We start from the raw sequence: 20,897 nt of genomic DNA on the forward strand, positions 1-20,897 counted from the left end.
ATCGGGCGAAAACATTGACTTTTGTAAATAACTTCGTTACTTTTAACGTGATTGTTTTCAAATTAAACATTTCTTAATTTAATATTTTTGTTAATGACTGTGTCGAATTTGATAAAGATCGGGTGACTATATCATATAGCTCCCATAGGAACGATCGGTGGAAAACAGTGACTATAATCAATATCTTCGTTATTTCCTATGATTGTAGGCCATTCTTTCGCAAACATAAGCCTTTTTAGATAAAACGTTCTTCCACATTGATGGCTAATAGGTAAGGAAAGAGTTACCAAAAAAGTTGCAAGGGTATACAAACTTTGACGCGGTCGAAGTTAGCCCCGGCCCTCTGGTTTTTTTTATCTTTTTTATTAACGCAAATTTTGCTTATCTGAAAGAACTTTAAATATACTATTAGTTTAAGTAACGTAACGAAAATTAAGATATTATCATTTAAATTAAGTTCATATTCAGTTGAGTAAAATCAGTTTACCTTAGTAGGAAACCTAATGGGTATATAATGCGTTGAGATTGGCTTTGTTACCGTTCATTTTTCTAATAACTAAATTATATAGCAAATCCCTGCAGCATCGATGGGCCCAGCAGCGAAAACTTAATTCTGCAATTGCTAAATTGCATTGCATTGGCCAATTTCACCGGCCATTGAGAAGCTAATGTTAACAGAAATAGATAGAATTTTAGATTTAGATATCATTGAAGAATGTAACAGCCCATGGAGCTCGCATTGTGTTAAGTGGTGAGACGTGGCGATAAAGATCGATTATGTTTAGATTCTAGAGCAGTGAATCAGTGCACTCGTAAGGACGCGTATCCTCTCCACATATTGATGGAATACTTAGCAGGCTACCACCTGCTAGATTTATTCCTGGCTTCTGCCAAATTCCGTTAGAGGAAAGTTCACGTCAAAACACCGCTTTCACAATACCTAACCGTCCACTTTATAAAATATAAAGTGATGCCTTTTGATTTGTCCAACGCCCCGCATGTAGGCTTATGGAACGTGTCATACCGTCTTATTTGCGCACAAGGGTATTCTTTTACCTCGATGACCTGTTTTGATTTTGAATCGCATGTTGTTTTAATACAAGAGGTAGCATTGAGACTGCGTAAAGCAAATCCTACGATTAATCTAGCTAAATATAAGTTCTGCATGCAGGAGATTAAATACCTCGGCTTTATTATAGGATACGGACAAATGAAAACCAATCCTGGAAAAATTTGTGCAATAAACGACTTTCCGATTCGAACAACAGTGAAACAATTAAGGAAATTTTAGGACTCACTGGCTGGTATCGACGTTTTATTGAAAACTATGCCATTAGCTTTCCATTAACAGAACTCTTAAAAAAGTACCGATCTCTTAATTGGAACGAAGAGCCAGACAACGCTTTTTCAGAACTGAAACGAAGATTAACTTCAGCACCTATTTTGACCACTCCCGATTTTAAGAAACCGTAGATATGGTCAGCAGTTAACAATAAAGACCTTGTTAATTAAGCTGCTATGGTTAGCTATTATCAATAAAGACGTATTTTGCTGATATACACTATGTCGAACTATGCACTGGTGAGCTCTCTATTTTTACTATAAAAAAATGCATTATTCTTAGTAAGATCAAAAACCAATTGTAACTACATCGGATGTGCATCGCCGTGTCTTTGTCCCCCATCTCTACCTTTGTAATCATACTCCGAAGTCCACCCAATTTATGTGTTGGTTGCGACAACTTTGAGTCACTGGTTTATGTCCTAGTGCCTATTTATATATAAACAAATAAAGATTAACTTAATTCAAGAATTACTAATGTCTTTCATTAAACATTTTGGTGACCCCGACTATGGCGGTTCCAAGTTGAAAGAGTAACAGACTTGGTGAGACCGTCATCAAGGAAAATATTTGGTCAACTCAGGAGACCAATCTCTCAACAACAAGGAAACTGGTCAACTAGGCGACTACTTTCTTTGCACGCTTTGGACACAGAACAATCCTAAGCGAAGGCACAAATTGATGAACATTTCATATCAATCTGGGGTCCCGACTAAAAACATCGCAATTAACTTGGCAATCATTGTGTAGCCAACTAAAAACAATTTAATGGAAAACCAAGAGTTGGTTTTCCGCAAAGTTGATCAACTAGGCGATCACTTTCTCAAAAACATTTAACAACGACAGCAAACAGAACGAGGAGAGGTAATTCAGGCCTTCATTCGGAATAGCAAAAAGGCTTTTATCGCCAAAAAAACGAAGCCACCTTATTTCGAGGAGAAACTTGAGCTAATGGACAAATTAAATAACGTGCCAACAGAAGATGACTACTTTGTAACGGACTCTTTCAGCAAAATGAAGGCGGTTGTAACTAATACAATGGAAGATTGGAAGGACCATTTGGCAAAGATACAACTAGAGAAGCAAGCTCGCCAACGGGAGAAAGAGCGAGTCATGATCAAACCACTGATTCGCAAGCAAAATGCGCTGCTGCATTCATTGTCCAGGACATTAAGACAAGTGCCTGAAGAAAAAATGAATTACAAATCGGTAGTCGACAAACTATAGACGCAAATTGAAGAAATCCATTATGCGGTTCATCGGCTAGCTGAAAATCCCGCCAAAGCCCGACTTAATTTAACTACGTTTGTGGCCGCAATGCAATGCAATGCTTAAATTCTGTGTGGCAGCAGCAGAAAATGTAGTAATACAACCGCCTGGATTGCAACTGCCCGAAATTCCCATACCAAAAAATTGACGGGGATTATCGGAAATGGCAACAATTTCATGACATCTATAAAAAGATGGTTCTTGAGTCAAATGTATCCACAATTGAGAAAATGTGGTACTTAAAATCAAACCTTTCTGGAGAAGCTGAGAGATTGTTACGGTACCTGGAATTAACAATGGCCAATTACAACACTGCTTGGTCAGTGTTGCAGGAACGATGTAATAACAAACGCTGTGCTAGTAACAGCCATATTATGCAGCTTCTCTAAATAATTTGCATGATAACATGTTTGAATCATTGCAAGTCTTAAAAAATGTAGGCGTTAATATGGAATCGTCAGATGCTGTCATAATGTTTCATATGACAAGAAAATTGGATAGATTCAACCACGCACCATATGAGCAATCTCTTTCCAACACAAGGGATCTGCAAGAAGTAAAGGATTTTCTATCATTCTTGTAACAGTGATTCCTAACCAAGAAACGAAAATAACAGCAGTGAATAACTAAATCCAAGGAAGACATGCGCAACAGCATCTAGGACAAACACAAGTAAATCTCGTCACAGAGAGACAGGTAAGGAAGTTATCGTTTAAAATTAATGAGACTCATGTGCACATAAATGGAGTGGGTGGTCAACCACAGATAAGCAGGGCGCGAGTAAGCTTGGTTGTAAGGACAAAATACAACAAGTTCTTAATGCTAGTTGAGGCATTTGTATTGCCACACATAATAAGTGACCAACCCACAGAACAAAGTCACATTACCAGACAACATTCAGTTGGCGGACCAAACTTTTGATAAACCTGTAAAATTTGATATGCTGTTGGGAGCTGATGCTATACTGCTACCAGAAAGAAGACGGGGAAATCGAAACCGTCCAACATTACAAAATTTGGAGTCTGGTTGGTTTGTTGCTGGCAAAATTAATATGTCAACATCAGCCGCAATCACATGTATGGTAGGCATGACGAATCCAGAGGAATCTCTAGAAAAATTCTGGCTGCTAGACTCACTAGAGCCAAAAAAAGGTACAGGAGTCCGGAGGAAGAGTATTGTGAAAAATTTTCCCTCGATAACCTACACACGGCGGCGGACAAACGACTAATTGTAAAGCTTCCATTTGCTGAAGAGGCTTCATCTCTTGGAGAATCTCGGGAAGTAGCCATAAGAAGATAAAGCGTTAAAGCGGCGAATGAGCCCTGACATAAAAAAGGAATATGTGAAATTTATGTCAAACAGCTTGGACATATGAAACAGGTACCAACAGGTAAAGCAGGTCCTTTTTACCGCATCACTGTGTACTAAAGCCAGAAAATACCACCACCAAGCTAAGAGTGGTATTTGATGCATCATTGAAAACGTCATCAGGAAAATCATTGACCGACATTTTAAATCCTGGACCAGTCGTACAGAGTCAACTCTTCTCAATTCTTCTGCGGTTCGGGACACACAAATACTATGTGTTCATTGTGGATATTGAAAAAAATGTATCGTGAAGTTTGGATAAACCCTGCCGATCAATTCAATCAAATGATTCTGGGGAGAGAGGATCCAAGTCAACAACTAAAGTTTTATCGTTTAAACGGTGACTTATGGACACACACATCAGCCCTATATTTAGTGACGAAGTGTCTGGAATATTTGGCACTAAAAAACATGGAAAAATTGTCGTCTGGAGCATTGGCATTAAAAAATGACTTTTATGTTGATGATTGTCTCATAAGAACAGACAGTTTACCAGAAGCCCTGCAAATAAGACAAGAGCTTCTAGAAATCCTAAAACCTAAGGGTGTCAACTTCCGAAAATGGTGTTCAAATAGCAGTCGAAGTCTAAAGGAAATTCCAAGTCAAGTCATTTCTCTGGTCGGACTCAACATTTATACGGTAAATCACAGAAATTCATTTTACCGGCTATAACGAATAGTGGCGTATGTGCTACGTAAGCAGAACAGGAAACCAACGATTCAGTTAGAGTTGGAAGACTTAGACCAAGCACGAAGAATAATCATCAAGGAAATTCAAGAAACAGGATTTGCATATGAATTACGGCATTTAAAGAAACGACCTGATCAACCGCTGCATCGCATAAGCACGGTGGCAACATTGCCACTAATTCTGGTTGAACATTCACTCATACGAGTAGCAAATCGTCTACAACAAGCACCAGTATCAACGGAAACAAGGAATCCATATCTCTTACCGTATAAGGATTCGGTGGTGATGATATGATACTAGAGATGTTTCATGAAGAGAATCTTCATTATGGACATGAGGCACTACGCGGGATAGCTCGGCAACAGTACCATATCATTAAGGTGAAACCGATGGTCCAAAATGTGATCCAGGGCTGCGTAGCATGCACCAAGTACTGCCCTCAGCTCTTTAAACAAGTCATGGGCGACTTACCAGAGCACCGGGTATCTCAGAATAGACCCTTTCTCAACGCCAGAGTGGACTATTGTGGACCATTCTAGATCCATCATAAAGTTCGTGGACAACGTCCCGACAAAGCTTACATTGCAGTATTTGTATGCTCTGCAACCAAGGCAGTACACTTGGAGTTGGTCGGAGACGTGTCCACCTCCTCATTTGTGGGTGAGCTTCAGCGCTTCATTGGGCGCAGATGAAGATGCCAGACATTATACTGCGATAATGCAACAAACTTTGTTGGAGCAAACAATCAACTAAAGGAGCTGACCGATACAATACATTCAGAAAAGGCAGCAGGTACTATCAAGGAATTTTGCAACCAAAAAGGAGTGCAATTTAAGTTCATAACACCACGGTCTCCTCATTTCGGAGAATTATGGAAAGCTGCGGTAAAGTCCGCTAAGTATTTACTGCTAAAAAACGTATCGAGAGCAAACTGAACGTTTGCACAGCTGTCTACCATCATTGTCAATGTTGAAGCAGTGCTGAACTCTCGTCCGTTAACCGCAAATTCAGACGATCCCAACGACTTGACAGCTTTAACCCCAGGCCATCTATTGATCGGAGAACCATTAGTAGCCCAACCAGATGGAGAGCCAGTAACACAACGATCGATTCCAGAGCAATGGGAATTAGTGCAACGACTTAAGCATACATTCTGGACACAGTGGTCTCAAGAGTACCCCCCATGCTTAAAGAGACGGTATCGAAGACACTGCAGAAACAGAGACAAAAAGACGTTTGTTGGTCGGTCTACCACCGTTGGCAATGACGATCTGCATTCGCTCAAAGGACCAACATAACCCGATTGAACCCCAAACCAGGCATATACATACTATGAAAGTATTGGCACAGGAAGGATGGCAACGTCTGACTGGACTATTGTGGCATTCTACGATCTCGAACCATATTGGGCCGACCTGAAGACATTTTCAGACGGAGTAGTAAAGGTTGGAGAAATATGCGTGTTAATGAAGGTTCCAGAGGCATGCACCGCAATGCAGAGGCACTTCGAGCATGTCAACTCAGAGTTACGGACAGGAAATGATCTCCTTCACAACGCCAACGACGATCGCCCTTAGATATACATAATTGGGAAAATTGCGAACGGCTTATTTGGTGTGCTGGACTCAAAGTATGCAACAGAGATGTCAGGCACCATATGAAAGGTTAAATCAAATTAAGATTACTTACTGAACTTGCTACAAAATCAGACATCTGTAATTGACTCAACGATAAACACCATTAAGCGAGGCGAAGACACAATTGAAAATCAGATGAAAAGGTCACGCTAACTATAATTATTTACAGATGTTTATCATAGCAGTATAAGCCCGTTACTAGTATTATCAGCCCAGCTTTGGGGACATCTAAACCAACTTAACAGACATATTCCATTTGGTTTGGATTTGCCAGTTCCAGATAACGACGTCTTGCAATTATATGGCTTAATGAAGGCACAAGGCACAATCGCAAACAATCATGTGAAATTTAAAGTCACGTTTCCATTGGTGGCAACGCAGGCAGTGCAACTGTATAACCTGATACCCATACTAGCAATGGGAACTCATGGGATTATAATCAGGATTATAAAAATTCCCATCATTGCTGTCAACAAAGAACAGAATCAATACATTGGGCTCTCAAGAGCAGGTTTTGAACGATGCCATCAGCTGAACAATGATCAAAATATTTGTTTGGATAAATAAACGACGTTAATACCAACGTTAGTTCCAACTATTCAAAAAAACAAAATCCTCAACTTGTCAGATACAACACATTCTTATGATAGGACATGTATCATAAAAATTAGTAAATTTTTACCACCACTAGCGCAATTGAAATCGCAGAGACCTGTAACGATAATATACAATACACCTCCAAAAAGACTGGATTGTTAATTCTTGAGCCAGCGTGTACAGCCAGGAGTTCTGGTATCCGAAGAACAGGTCACAGTATAGCTGCGACAGACATAATGAAATTGTCATAAGTCCGATTTGGCAACTTCAGCATTACCTCAACAAAAACACAATTTAAGAAGTTGCAGCTAAGACGAACTAAGCAACATTCAATGAAAACTGGAGACTAAACAGAGTTAGAAGTTACCAGAAGACCTCAGACAGCCGGCACACCATTTAATCGTCTCCTACAAAGCGCTAACAATACCATTCTTTCTTTTGATGGTTTGTGGAATAAGGGATGCTCACCATTCCCAAGGCACAATGGTCCCGAACAGACAACCGTGAGAACCGTCAACCCTATGCCGCATTGCAGCGAATTGAGCCCCAGCAATTTTGTGGTCAACGTGGGATAACGTTGAACAGGTGTTCAACGGCCGGGTTTATGTTGGTGTTAAGATTATATAAAATAAGATAACATTAAGACAATTATTTATTTACGTCAACTAACACAGCAGTCGACGAAAAAGCTTAAGCTAAAGACAAAAAGTAATTAAATAAAGAAGGTAGCTTAGCTTTATACACAACTAAACATCGCCGACCCGGTGGGGGTGTTTTATTTGCACAAGGTGCCAGCTATGCCCCGAGTTGCAGCCAATCCAAGTCCAGAATATTTTCATTGGTTTCGCTGTAGATGATTAAAAAGTATAGCGCGAAGAGAAGTGACAATCACAGAACGCATCGAGGTCTGATTGCAAGTACTGTTGGAAAGAAGGATCATTTTAGGAATAACAAATCTTGACGTCATCCGCAAACATGAGCACGCGTGAATGAGCCAAGGCCAAAGGCAAATCATTTATAAACAATGTAAATAATAGTGGGCCCAGATGACTGCCTTGGCGTACACCTGACGTAACTCGAACAGTTTTAGATATCGAGGAACGAAAAAAATAGAGAAATAGTGGATCTGGTAGAATAGCCGAGATAAAGGCTTAGATAGGGAAATCGAACACATTTTAAGGATGCAACTAGGTATATTATCAGGCCCGGGAACGAAGGAAGACGTCATAGATGACAAGCTAGAGATAAAACAGTCTTCAGTAATACTAGGAAAAATTATAAAATTTAAATGTGGGATTGAAAAGGGATAGGGTGTGGGATCCGAAACAGTAGTAGAATAAGTCGACTGAAAGAATTTAGCAAACAGATCTGCAATATCTGAATCATTATTAGCTGTCTGGTCATTAAGACTGAAGGTGGAAGGTAGTACATTAGAGCGTCTTTTGGAATTGACAAAGTTGTAAAATCTTTTGGGGTTCTTATAAAATTCAACCTTACAGCGAACGAGATAATTGTTGTAGCATTGAGTATTTAAAAGACAAAATTGAGATTTGGCTACACAATAATTTGCATAGTCAAGTCGCGAACCAGTTTTTTTAAATCTTTTAAAATATCTCGACTTAGAGTTACGGAGATTAGAGCGCCTACGTGTGAACCAGACTGGCGCGCTGGACTCGGTAGAGATATTCACATAAGGAACGCATTTATCAATTAGAGAATCAAGAGCAGAGTAGAAAAACTTCACTGCACAATTTGTTTTACGAAACTTCAATGGTAGGGTGATAAGGATCTTCAGGTTTCACTAGTAGTTGCTGTATTTGTGATACAGGACAAACAGTGGGATCAGAGACAAAAACAAGATCAAGAATTCTTTTAGAAGGGTTAAAAAAAGAATTCAACTGATATAGTGGACATTCAAGTAGGCTATCAAGAAAAACATGTTGAGATGAGGGAATTAAGAAAGATAGATTATCATCAACAAGCCAAGAAATATTAGGCAAGTTAAAATCACCTAAAACTATAAGGAAATCACGATCTTTAAGACGACCAAAAATAGTTCGTAAAGCATCATCATGGTGCACGTAGATCATGATATCGGAAGCTGGAGGAATATAGTAACAAGAGATATATAGGCTAAAGTTAGAACATGTAACTTCGACGCAAATAAACTCAACACCTAAGGGGAGATCAATCGGCACCACACGATCAAGCCTATAAGAAATAAAGTTATTATAAAGAATTTGCTTGCAAGTAGGTAGACAACAAGCCATTGAAAAGCCAAAAGAAACACAAGGCAAAAAATATATATATAAATATAAGAGTATGTAGAAAAATTTAAACACACAGCACAAAGATAATTATCGATAAAAAATCAATAATTACAAATAAAACAAAGAGACACCTAGAGTGCACAGCACAACAGAGAGCGCAAGAACAATTGAAAGAACAAGAAAGAATTTCATTATCCAATTAAAGCTTGGTAAGAAGTCCTCTTACATTTTTATAATAAATGCAAAGACTAGACGTTATTCAAAAAACTTTTTGAAGCAGAAGATAAATTAGGAAGGTGGACAGGCAACGGACGAAAGCGCCTTTTGGGCGCAAACTCGTGTACAACTAGGCCCTCTGGCCAAAAATTAGGGTCAGCCATATTTGAGAAATACTCATTTGGTACTATAATTTTAAAAGAGGAGATTTCATGAGGCCTAGAAAACTTAAACTTTTGAATTAAAACCTTAGCAGGGCATATATTACCAATGTGAGCTGCCACAGACGACTCAGAAGTATCTGGAGCAAGCCTAGAGATAAATAATTGTTTGCGATGAGGCATGGTGTAGGCGAAAGTAAAATGGGAGACGAAGTAATAAAGAGAGCTGGCGACTGCTTACGAGGCAACTCAAGGGTACATTTCTTGGGCAATTTCTCAGAAGGTGGAACAAACTTGAATTGCGACAATAAATGAATGCTAGAGTCACTTTCGATAGACAGCTGTTTGGCCAGTTTGTTTAAAGAAAGAAACTTTAAACGAAGAACCCTATACATGCGGCTAAAATCAAGCTGCTGGCTGGCAGAAGATGGGCAAGTCCAGCGCATTAAGAAAAGATCAGGCTTAGACACAGACAAACCAGAAAATTTGTCGTAGTCGCGGACATTGAGGCCAGCACATTTTTAGTGAATAAGATTATCGCAGAGCCAACAAGATATTGCTCTATACTGATCATCAAAACGAGAAGAATGCTTGCAAGTAGGTAGACAACAAGCCATTGAAAAGCCAAAAGAAACACAAGGCAACAAAAATATATATATATATAAGAGTATATAGAAAAATTTAAATACACAGCACAAAGATAATTATCGATAAAAAATCAATAATTACAAATAAAACAAAGAGACACCTAGAGTGCACAGCACAACAGAGAGCGCAAGAACAATTATAATCCGAGCTTTGAGAGGCGGCACAAAGCAGAGAGATCAACAAAGCCACTAGCACTGATGGTATGATGGGGGCGATAAGGCGAGCAACTGCAGAAGCACTGACGAGAGAGAAAAATAAAAAATAAATAAATGCACCAAACACTAATCACGAAAAAGAAAAAACTGTTTAAACTGATTAATTTGGCGAATTATGGAAATAAAACACAAGGGAGTCAAGCGAACAACACCAGCGGAAGTGTAAACAAACTAAGCACAAGTAAAAATTGAGAGAAAACAATAAATATTAATAAAAACTCAGGAGCTATGCAAAAACACGAGCGTCACGTCAGAGAGCAGAAACAATTTTCGATGATAATATAGAACAAATCGAAATGTACATATGTTAAAATAAGTATGTAACCCGATTATAGATATCGATGGCTCATCAGTCATAAGTAGATTTGATATGGTCAGCAGTTAACAATAAAGTGACATTGTAGAAGACAAGGTTTGACTTAAAGTGATTTATAGGGGCCGCAAGCCCGGTATTTATAGGGGAGCATTTACATTGGTCTTATACCTAGTGTCCTTAACGTTACTTAAAGCTAAACATAATGCTTAAGTTCTAATTACTTATAATCTATCCCTAAAAGTATGTGGCCTAATGCTATCCCTAAAAGTATACTACACATCCTTTTTTCAAAAAGAAAAATATTTATATATTTCTTATATCCTATTTATATTAATTTTATTCTATCTAAATGTACTGTTTGCTTTTTGTTTTTTCCATCAGTTATTGCTGGGACCTATGCTCTGTATTTTATTTGTAGTTGCCTGTGTATTTGTTTTCCAATTTATGTCCTGTCTCATTTTTTTAAGGTATTTCTTGTGATACTTTTTTTGTGTTTTTATCATATGTTTCTTTTTGTAATGCTTTAATTTTGATTTCTTTATTGAAGTCATCAATGTTGTAGATGGGATCTACAGATGAAAAAGGGACAGCTTTAGGATGTTTCGAAAAGACTAGTTCAAAAGGTGTAACATGCGCTTGTCGTTCAAAATTTGAAAACTCAACCGAAAATGGTTAATCGTGGAAACAACCCATTTAGCTTGTTTTTGGTACCCGAATCAGTACATTGTGTTATAGATAGAGGTGAGATATCGGCTTAAAGCTCAGCCCTAGATTAAAGAATATTGGCGAAAGGAAAATTAAAAATTTAAAATCCGCGTGGCCTCGTTCTTTCTTAACTCAACTCCCAAAGGAGACGGAGGTGCTACACTCCTCGCTGCCAACTTCACGGCGATCTTTGCTGCACCCACCGCGTGTATCGTGCAAGAAAAATATAACCCTTTCAATTGCATCCTTTATAGGATTGCCCAACAAAACACCCAACTTGGTTCTGGTGTAGTTTCTGGTAGTGCATTGGAGAGAATATTCGCGGAGCTCCTGTGATTTGTCGCAGAAATTAATTCCGCGTCCAATAACATCGTTTTTTTTGTGGCGTTTTATCTATCGCCGCTCCAATCGGAATAAATTTATTCCAAAATTTTTGTGGCTGTGGTGTCGCTCTCCATAGGGTAAATATATATATAATTGTTTGACGTGTAGCTTATTAACCTGTTCCTACTAGGGACTGGTACCACAAGTACGTAGCAGATTACCCGTGAGTGGTAGACCGCCAAGTCTGATTTTTCAACTGAGGAAAGAGGACTCAGTCTCAATGAAATAACGAAACGTTGAGCGAAGGAAGTTTTAACCTGCGCCTTTCTGTCCATTTTTGACCGGACTCATTCCGAAAAAGAACACGTGGTTTTGTGCAGTGCAGCCGTAAAATAATCAGGATGGGTGCAAGCGTTTAAAAGCCCCTTCAAATTTAATGGTGTCTATGCATTGGAGCCTCTCGGTCCTGCCAACGATTATCGCGAGTACCTAAGCAAAAGAAAAAAAAAAAAACTTAAAAAAAAACTTTAAAAAAACTTGAATCCGTGGAATTCAGGTCTTACTATACGGGTACCCAATGAAGCAGTTGCAACACATTGGCATGACCTAGGGACGTTCGAAGACAATGTTCTTGTAATACTTAGACATCCAATACTTATAAGAGTTATTTGTTCAGAGAGAGAGAGGATACGAATAATGTTAATGTTAATGTGCTTAATCGAAAACGGGTGCTCCCAAACCAAATCAGAGGCTTCTGACTACCTTAAACCATCTAATCTATTTTTGAACAGCCTCCGCTTCGAAAGATATTTCGCCGCTGGACTAAAACTGTAAGTCAAACCATAAAAAAAAAATTATTAATTGATTCGGGTTATTCGTTTTTGAAGCCTTTGAATATGTTGGACGTTGGTGCCATTGCCAATACTTGAATTTATTAGGAAATTTAACCGTATAGTTGTTATTTTTATAATTTTCTCTCCTATTCTGAATAATATTAAGTTCGTTTGTTTCCGAAAGAGATATTAAGAACGAATTAAATTAGGAAATGAATCCTGCCTTGTTCATAAGTTTAGAAATTAATAAAACTATTGTTCTTTGAAATGAACTCCCTATAATCGTTAAATTTTGGGGAACCATGCAACCGCCTGAGAGATAAAAAGAGGCCGTAAGACATGTTGGAGGGATCCTCAATTCAGAATTGGCCCGAGGATCATGGTAGGGTGGGCGTTCACATGATAGGCCTATAGGATATCATGACATAAACCAACATGTGTGCCTCCTGATACTACATAGTTTAACGTGTTCTTGTTTCTGGTCTCCTCAGGCTTTCTTTCTTTCGCATCTAAACCTGTACCGTTATCCCTTAGTGTCCTTAAGTACGCGAATTTAAAATTTTACGTCTGTATCGAATTTGAGTAACTATAGTTCTGGCTAATCTCTATCGTGTAACCCACTCCCAGCCAACCTGACCCTAGCCGAACCTATCGCGTACTCGGCCAGCACTATGAACGAACATCTGCTCAACACTCCTTGTGAGATTCAACGTTACATGCTACAGATAAGATAAAATTTTTGGCGCCCAACGTAGGGCCCGATTCGGCTGCCCCAACCAGATGGTAATTTGCTTGCACTAGTCGTGTTATCAGAACCGCTGGATTTATGCTATCGACTAGTATCCCATTTCTCCTGTGAATTTTATGTAATCATAGTAGTGAGCAGTGTTAGTAGTGATTGGAATTATTTAAGTTAAGTACCTCACTTAAATACCCGCACTGACTAAGAAACGCTGGTCATTGACTTAGCAATCCCCGTTTGAAAAAAAAAAGCCGTAATATATTGTTCGTCCCTGGACGCCGAATTAGTGGCCAAGTGCTACCGTCGGATCGGACTCCTGGATTCAGCTCTGGTGGATAAATACTACCGACTGCCCGGAATAAATTTTAGAATTCCTGTGACATCAGCATTGGACTGCAAGCCAGGACAGCTGGTGTCAAGTAATGTGGCATTAAGCTACCACTTAGCCGCAATACTGGTCAAGCAGCGCAATGCGAGACAAATATTTGTCAACTATCTATTTTGTAGTATCTATTGTACATTTAGGCTGACCTTTAACGTTTGCAGACATGGTTGTATGGTTTCCCGGTTTTAGATGAATTTTTCTGATTTACCATAATATTGCTTTATACCCAGTTTGATATAGAAAAGTGTTATATATATTTAGATGTACAATAATAATAAGAATATTTCAATCGAAGTTATAGTAAGTTATGTCCGTATTCGATAGTTCCGATAGTTTGGACAGATCTGAAGAAATTAGTAGAAGCTGTGGCATTTGTGTGCGGGAGTTGGACTTCAACGCAGAGTGGATAACCACCCTTGCAATCATTCATTTCACATTAGTTGCTTTTCGCTTCGCGAAGGAGCTAAATCAGTGTGTCCAGTTTGTCGTTCTTCTGTTTGGCGGACGAGTTACTGTTAGCAGGCGGCGGAGACATGATCTTAAGATCATCACGTACCGTAGCAGGAGCACTGAGGCTAGCCCAGAAATGGAACCACAGGCCAACACGACAGAGGCATTCGACTTGCCGTCATCACAAGCAAGCATAGATCAAGTAATAGCCCGAGCCCTTTCCGAAGGCCTTACCCAAATGAATCAGGTAGTAGCTCAATCAATGACTCAGGTCTCCCAAACCTTGTCGCAGACCATGTCTCAGGCTGTAGCCCAAATGACTCAGTCTTTAGAGATAATCTTACAACGAGCGGCGTCTAACGGCCCACTACTTTCAGGAAACGTAGCATCTCGAGCATCCATCCCTCGGGACAAAGACAGACATTTGAAGAGTTATTTCAAATCCCTCCACGGGAAAGTCAAAGTCAACGACCCAATCAGACTACGTATCCAAGTACGTCTATGATGAATGGTGGAGCATCGCCAAGTTCCGAATTGCGTGCTGATCGGGTTAGTCAAATAATTACGAATTGGAAAATTCGATTTTCAGGACATTCGTCCATAGCGGTAGATGACTTTATATATAGAGTCGAGGCCCTCACAAAACAAACACTCAATAATGATTTAGAACTTGTATCTCGCTACGCGAGCAACTTATTTGAAGGAGCTGCTAGCGACTGGTTCTGGAGGTTTCACCGAAGCGTTCCACTAGTGACCTGGTCACAGCTTCGGGTGGCACTAAGAGCACAATTTCAAGACGAAAGAACCGATCTAGAAATTCGTACGGCCATGTTTCAGCGAAAACAACGTCCAAATGAATCCTTTGATAGTTTGTACGACGCTATCGTAACACTGGGAGATAGATTAGCCGTCCCATTGACAGAGTCTGCATTGTTAGATGTGCTGAAGGCAAATTTACTACAAGAAATTCAACATGAGATTTTGTACGTACCAATAATGTCGGCTTCGCATTTGCGCCACGTTGTGTGCACACGTGAACGATTTATGCAATCGGTAAATAAGTCGGTGACGACAACCATGCCCAATCATGAATTAGAATTTTCGGCTACCAATGTAAAATTAGAAACCGACCCGGATATAGATCCCGAGGTGGAAATAGCTGCTATTAACTTAATTTGTTGGAATTGAAAAGAAAATGGACATAGATATCAGGATTGCGATGCAGAGCGAAAGATATTTTGCTATGGCTGCGGTCAACCTGATGCCTACAAACCTACTTGTAATCGATGTAATAATTCAAAAAACGGAGTTCGCCGTGCACTGTCGAAAAGTGCACTCAAACTGAACCCGGTGAACACCCTTTAGGGGAATCCTCGATGGATTCCTCACTACCAACTTTGATACAACTCCCAACTATTCCTATGCACCTACGTAAGTTTAAATCTCCACTATGTGCAAATACTAAAAAGATGCGGTTTTGGATTCAATAATAGATGATTCCCTTGATTGGCGGCCGTACGCAGATGTGAACCTCTTTGGAAGAGAATTAAAGGGTCTCATGGACACTGAAGCGTCAATTAGTTGTGTGGGTGGAAATTTTAATTTGTTACCCACCTTTTTGGCGCATAAAGGAAAAGAACCAACAGTAGCTTGTATTAATCTCCATAGCGAATTAAATGTGTCATTATCCGAATCCCAGAAAAAACACTTACTTAAAACCAAAGGATTAGGAAAAACCAGCTGGCTGTCACATGAAATTGATGTAGGTGATGCAAAAGCGATCAAGCAGTATGCTGTATCTCCGGCCATAGAAAAATTAATGTACCAAGAGATAGATCGTATGCTTGCCCTTGGGGTAATAGAAGAATCAAATAGCCCCTGGTCATCACCTGTTGTATTGGTGCGCAAACCAGGAAAATTTCGATTATGCATTGGCAGTCGAAAACTTAATGAAGTCACGATTAAAAATGCTTATCCTATGCCTTTAATTGACGGAATTCTTAGTCGGTTACCGAAAGCAGAATTTATTTCAAGTATTGATCTAAAGGATGCTTATTGGCAAATATCGCTAACCAGGAAGACCTCTCTATTAGTTTACTGTAATGCCCTTCGGTTTGTCAAACACCCCTCAAACAATGTTCAAGCTTATGGATCGAGTGATACCACCAAGTTTGCGAACTGAAATTTTTATATACTTAGATGACCTTTTAGTAGTTTCGGAGTCCTTTGACATATTTCAGTATTATCCGAGTTAGCTAATAGTTTAATCCTAGCGGGACTTACAATTAATGTGAGAAAAAGCAGTTTTTGTCTCAAAGATGTCAAATATCTTGGCCATGTTATTGGTAATGGAACCATTCGAACGGACCCTGATAAGGTGTCAGCGATCCAAGAATTTCCAGTGCCCAAGTCTGTAAAGCAAGTATGGAGGTTTTTAGGTCTCACGGGATGGTATCATAAGTTTATAAAAAATTATGCTGGTATTGCCGCACCCATTTCCGACACGTTAAAGCGCAAACGAAAATTCATTTGGTCTGAAGAAGCACAAAATTCATTTGATCGGTTAAAATATTCTCTGTGTACCGCCTCTGTACTACATAGCCCTAATTTTAACGCTCCTTTTTCTATACACTGTGATGCTAGCCATACAGGTGTGGGAGGTGTACTTATGCAAATCGATAACGAAGAAAATGAAGTGCCAATCGCCTTCATGTCACGAAAACTAAATCAGTGTCAAAGGGCTTATTCCGTAACGGAAAAGAATGCCTTGCGGCTGTCCTATGTGTAAAAAAATTTCGAGCTTATATTGAGGGTCAAGAATTCTCTGTTATTACAGATCACGCGTCCCTAAAATGGTTAATGACGCAAGTTGACTTAAGTTCTAGATTGGCGCGATGGGCACTTAAACTGCAAGGATTCTCATTTAAAATAATGCATAGGAAAGGCTCACGAAATATAGTTCCTGACGCTTTATCCCGAGTACATACTGATGATATATCTGCTATGACCTTAGCAAATGGTTTCGATCTGTCGTCAGACGCCTTCGACGCTGACGAATATAATGATTTAAAAGCTAAGATTCAATTAAAGCAATCCCAGCTACCCGATGTCAAGGTTATAGACAAATACATTTATAGGCGAACAGAACACGCATCCGGTGATCGTGTAGCGGATGACCTGTGCTGGAAGCTTTGGATGCCAAAATCGTTAGTTCTGGATGTGATACAACAAAATCACGAAGACCACTTAGCGTCGCACAGTGGAATAAATAAAACACTGGAGCGGATCAGACGCTATTTTTATTGGCCCAACCTAATAGGTGATGTAAAGGAATTTATTGCGAACTGTTCTGTTTGTAAGACTACTAAGCATTCGAACACCTATTTGCGTCCCCCAATGGCCAAATCAGAGCAAACATATAGGGTTTTTCAAAAATTATACATAGACTTTTTAGGCCCATATCCCAGAAGCAAACTCGGAAACATAGGGATCTTCGTAGTTCTCGATCACTTCACTAAATTTCCTTTTTTAAAAGCTGTTCGAAAATTTACTGCAGATGCTGTTATTACCTATCTGGAAACAGAATTGTTCCTTTTTTTTGGCATTCCGGAAGTAGTTGTATCAGACAACGGATCTCAGTTCAAATCCCATCAGTTCAAAGCACTGCTGGAGAAGTATAAAGTTCGACATTCCTTAACCGCGCGTATGCCACGCAGGCAAACGCGTCGGAATGGGTAAATAGATCGGTGTTAGCTGCAATAAAATCTTATGTGAACAAAGATCAGACTAATTGGGATGAAAACCTTAGTTCAGTGGCATGTGCGCTAAGATCCAGTTGGCACTCGGCCATCAATAATAGTCCGTACCGTGTATGTTTTGACCAACAAATGATAACGAACGGTGCAACTTACCCCCTGTTAAGAAGTTTAAACCTATTAGAGGATAGATCTATTCAGTTTGACCGTACTGATTCTCTGGAAATAATTTGTCAGACGGCGATCAAGGCTGTAGCAAAACAGCATGAACGCAACGAAAAAACATATAATTTGAGAAGTCGAGACGTGTCATTTCAACCAGGTCAAGAAGTTTACCGACGTAATTTTCAGTTGAGTAATTATGCAAAGGGTTTCTCAGCCAAGTTAGCTCCAACGTTTATAAAAGCCAGAGTCCGCCAGAGTTGTCGGGGAGGTGTGTAAAATGCGCTTGTCGTTCAAAATTTGAAAACTCAACCGAAAATGGTTAATCGTGGAAACAACGCATTTAGCTTGTTTTTAATACCCGAATCAGTACATAGTGTTATCGATAATTTATGACCTTACGTATTCACGTAAGTCCTCACGTATCGATCGGTGAGATATCGGCTTAAAGCTCAGCCCTAGATTAAAGAATTTTGGCGAAAGGAAAATTAAAAGATTAAAATACGCGTGGCCTCGTTCTTTTTTAACTCAACTCCCAAAGGAGACGGAGGTGCTACACTCCTCGCTGCCAACTTCACGGCGATCTTTGCTGCACCCACCGCGTGTATCGTGCAAGAAAAAAATATAACCCTTTCAATTGCATCCTTCATAGGATTGCCCAACAAAACACCCAACTTGGTTCTGTTGTAGTTTCTGGTAGTGCATTGGAGAGAATATCCGCGGAGCTCCTGTGATTTGTCGCAGAAATTAATTCCGCGTCCAATAACATCGTTTTTTTGTGGCGTTTTGTCTATCGCCGCTCCAATCGGAATAAATTTATTCCAAAATTTTTGTGGCTGTGGTGTCGCTCTCCATAGGGTAAATATATATATAATTGTTTGACGTGTAGCTTATTAACCTGTTCCCACTAGGGACTGGCACCACAAGTACGTATCAGATTACCCCTGAGTGGTAGACCGCCAAGTCCGATTTTTCAACTGAGGAAAGAGGACTCAGTCCCAATGAAATAACGGATCGTTGAGCGAAGAAAGTTTTAACCTGCGCCTTTCTGTCCATTTTTGACCGGACTCATTCCGAAAAAGAACACGTGGTTTTGTGCAGTGCAGCCGTAAAATAATCAGGATGGGTGCAAGCGTTTAAAAGCCCCCTTAAAATTTAATGGTGTCTATGCATTGGAGCCTCTCGGTCCTGCCAATAATTATCGCGAGTATTTAACCAAAAGAAAAAAATCAGAGGGCCGGGGCTAAGTTTGTATACCCTTGCAACTTTTAGTCACTGTTTTCCACCGATCTTGATCAAATTTTGCAAGGGTATAAAAATGTATATTCCTTAGTTAAACCAGCTATTAATGACTGCGCTAAACTTGATTCAGATCGGGTGACTATATCATATAGCTTTCGAAGCAACGATCGTACAAAAACAGTGACTTTTATCAATAACTTCGTTACTTTTCACGCGAATTCCACTATTTTCAGTTTTATATAAACAAACGATAAAAAAGAATGATATTTGCGCCGGATTGTTACATCCATAGCTTAAAGGCTGTTTTCTCGCAAACATATTCAAAATTTTTTTTCTCGTTTACAGCTATACGGAAAGAAAAAAATAAAACAAAACTCGAAAGGGTTTGTATGGTATGGTTTTGTATTTGCATGGTTTCTGTGTTTGAACAGCTTTAAGATGCTTGGACTTAATGACACTTATTAAGAAAAAAGATTGTTAAGAAATATAATCTATTTTTTTTTGTAAATTGACAAATATATAAATTTAAGTCTTAAATTATAATTAAAACGGCATTAACCGTCTTCATCTTTAAAAGCTTTTTTTATTAAGCGAAAACTAAAACTTTTTTATTTTAGGTGGAAAGAATGGATATAACATACCTGAAATTATAGCTGTTAACGAATTGCCTTTATGGCTTTCCGACGAAGGTTCGCGATCTATTAATGAAACTTCAAAGAACGTAAAGGCCTTACCCGAGCACGCCAAGCGTCTTTTTTGCGATGCGTACATGTGTATGTATCAGAGTACTGACGTTATGATGTATAACTAACGTTATATATTTTAGAGAGTAAAATAAAGTTAATTACAACATTTTAATATTAACTTTATTATTTTTTTATTATTAACCGACCATATGTAAGACCAATAAAATCAAAAATGACGATTCAATTTTGGCTACACTGTTTAAATATATTTTTCATGATGTTCTTTATAAGCTAAGGGGGTTTTGGTCAATACAAATAACGCTTTTCTATATCGTTCAATATATCGTATATTAAAAACTAGGTCATGAACTTATAAAGCTTTTACACTAATTTTTCAAGGCGCTTAAGGGATTGCATAAAAAGGTGGGTTCGGAATTGCAGGCTTCGAAAATCTTATAGTTGGAATTCAGCTAGTTTTAGCGTTGAAGACATGATTCTTACAATTCTAGATGGTATTGCCATAAGAACTATTGGTCGAAAGCAGTAATTTTTGACCATAACTTCGTTACATTCAAAATAATATTTGTGAATTGAATATGCCTATTAATCATTGTGGCAAACTTAATCAATAACGGATAACTATATTATACAGCTGTCATATGAACATGCGATAAAATAGCATTCGCCTCATGATTTCAACCTATGTTTGTAGGCCGTTCTTTAGCGAAAACAAGACTTATTATTTCGCTCACTTTTACAAACACAGCAGCACTGTAACGCCGCCACCGCCAAATGAAACACGTTTATACGGATTTTTCGTAGTCCAATTAAAATACTATTGGTTGGCTGGTAGAAATAAATAAGATTAAAGTACAGTCAAAATAT

At 38.9% G+C, this 20,897-nt stretch overlaps 1 protein-coding gene across 1 annotated transcript in view; it reads left to right on the top strand.

Moving 5' to 3' along the window:
• CYLD (ubiquitin carboxyl-terminal hydrolase CYLD) overlaps positions 1-20,256 on the top strand; it is a 189,756-nt gene extending 169,500 nt beyond the window's left edge. Inside the window, exon 6 of the mRNA XM_068294068.1 lies at positions 19,944-20,256. Coding sequence (XP_068150169.1) covers positions 19,944-20,137 — 194 coding nt within the window. The 3' untranslated portion in view covers positions 20,138-20,256. The remainder of the gene's footprint in view (positions 1-19,943) is intronic.
• Positions 20,257-20,897: the final 641 nt, after the last annotated feature.

Source organism: Drosophila tropicalis, unplaced genomic scaffold, assembly GCF_018151085.1.
Source record: "Drosophila tropicalis isolate 14030-0801.00 unplaced genomic scaffold, ASM1815108v1 contig_806, whole genome shotgun sequence".
NCBI lineage: Eukaryota > Metazoa > Arthropoda > Insecta > Diptera > Drosophilidae > Drosophila > Drosophila tropicalis.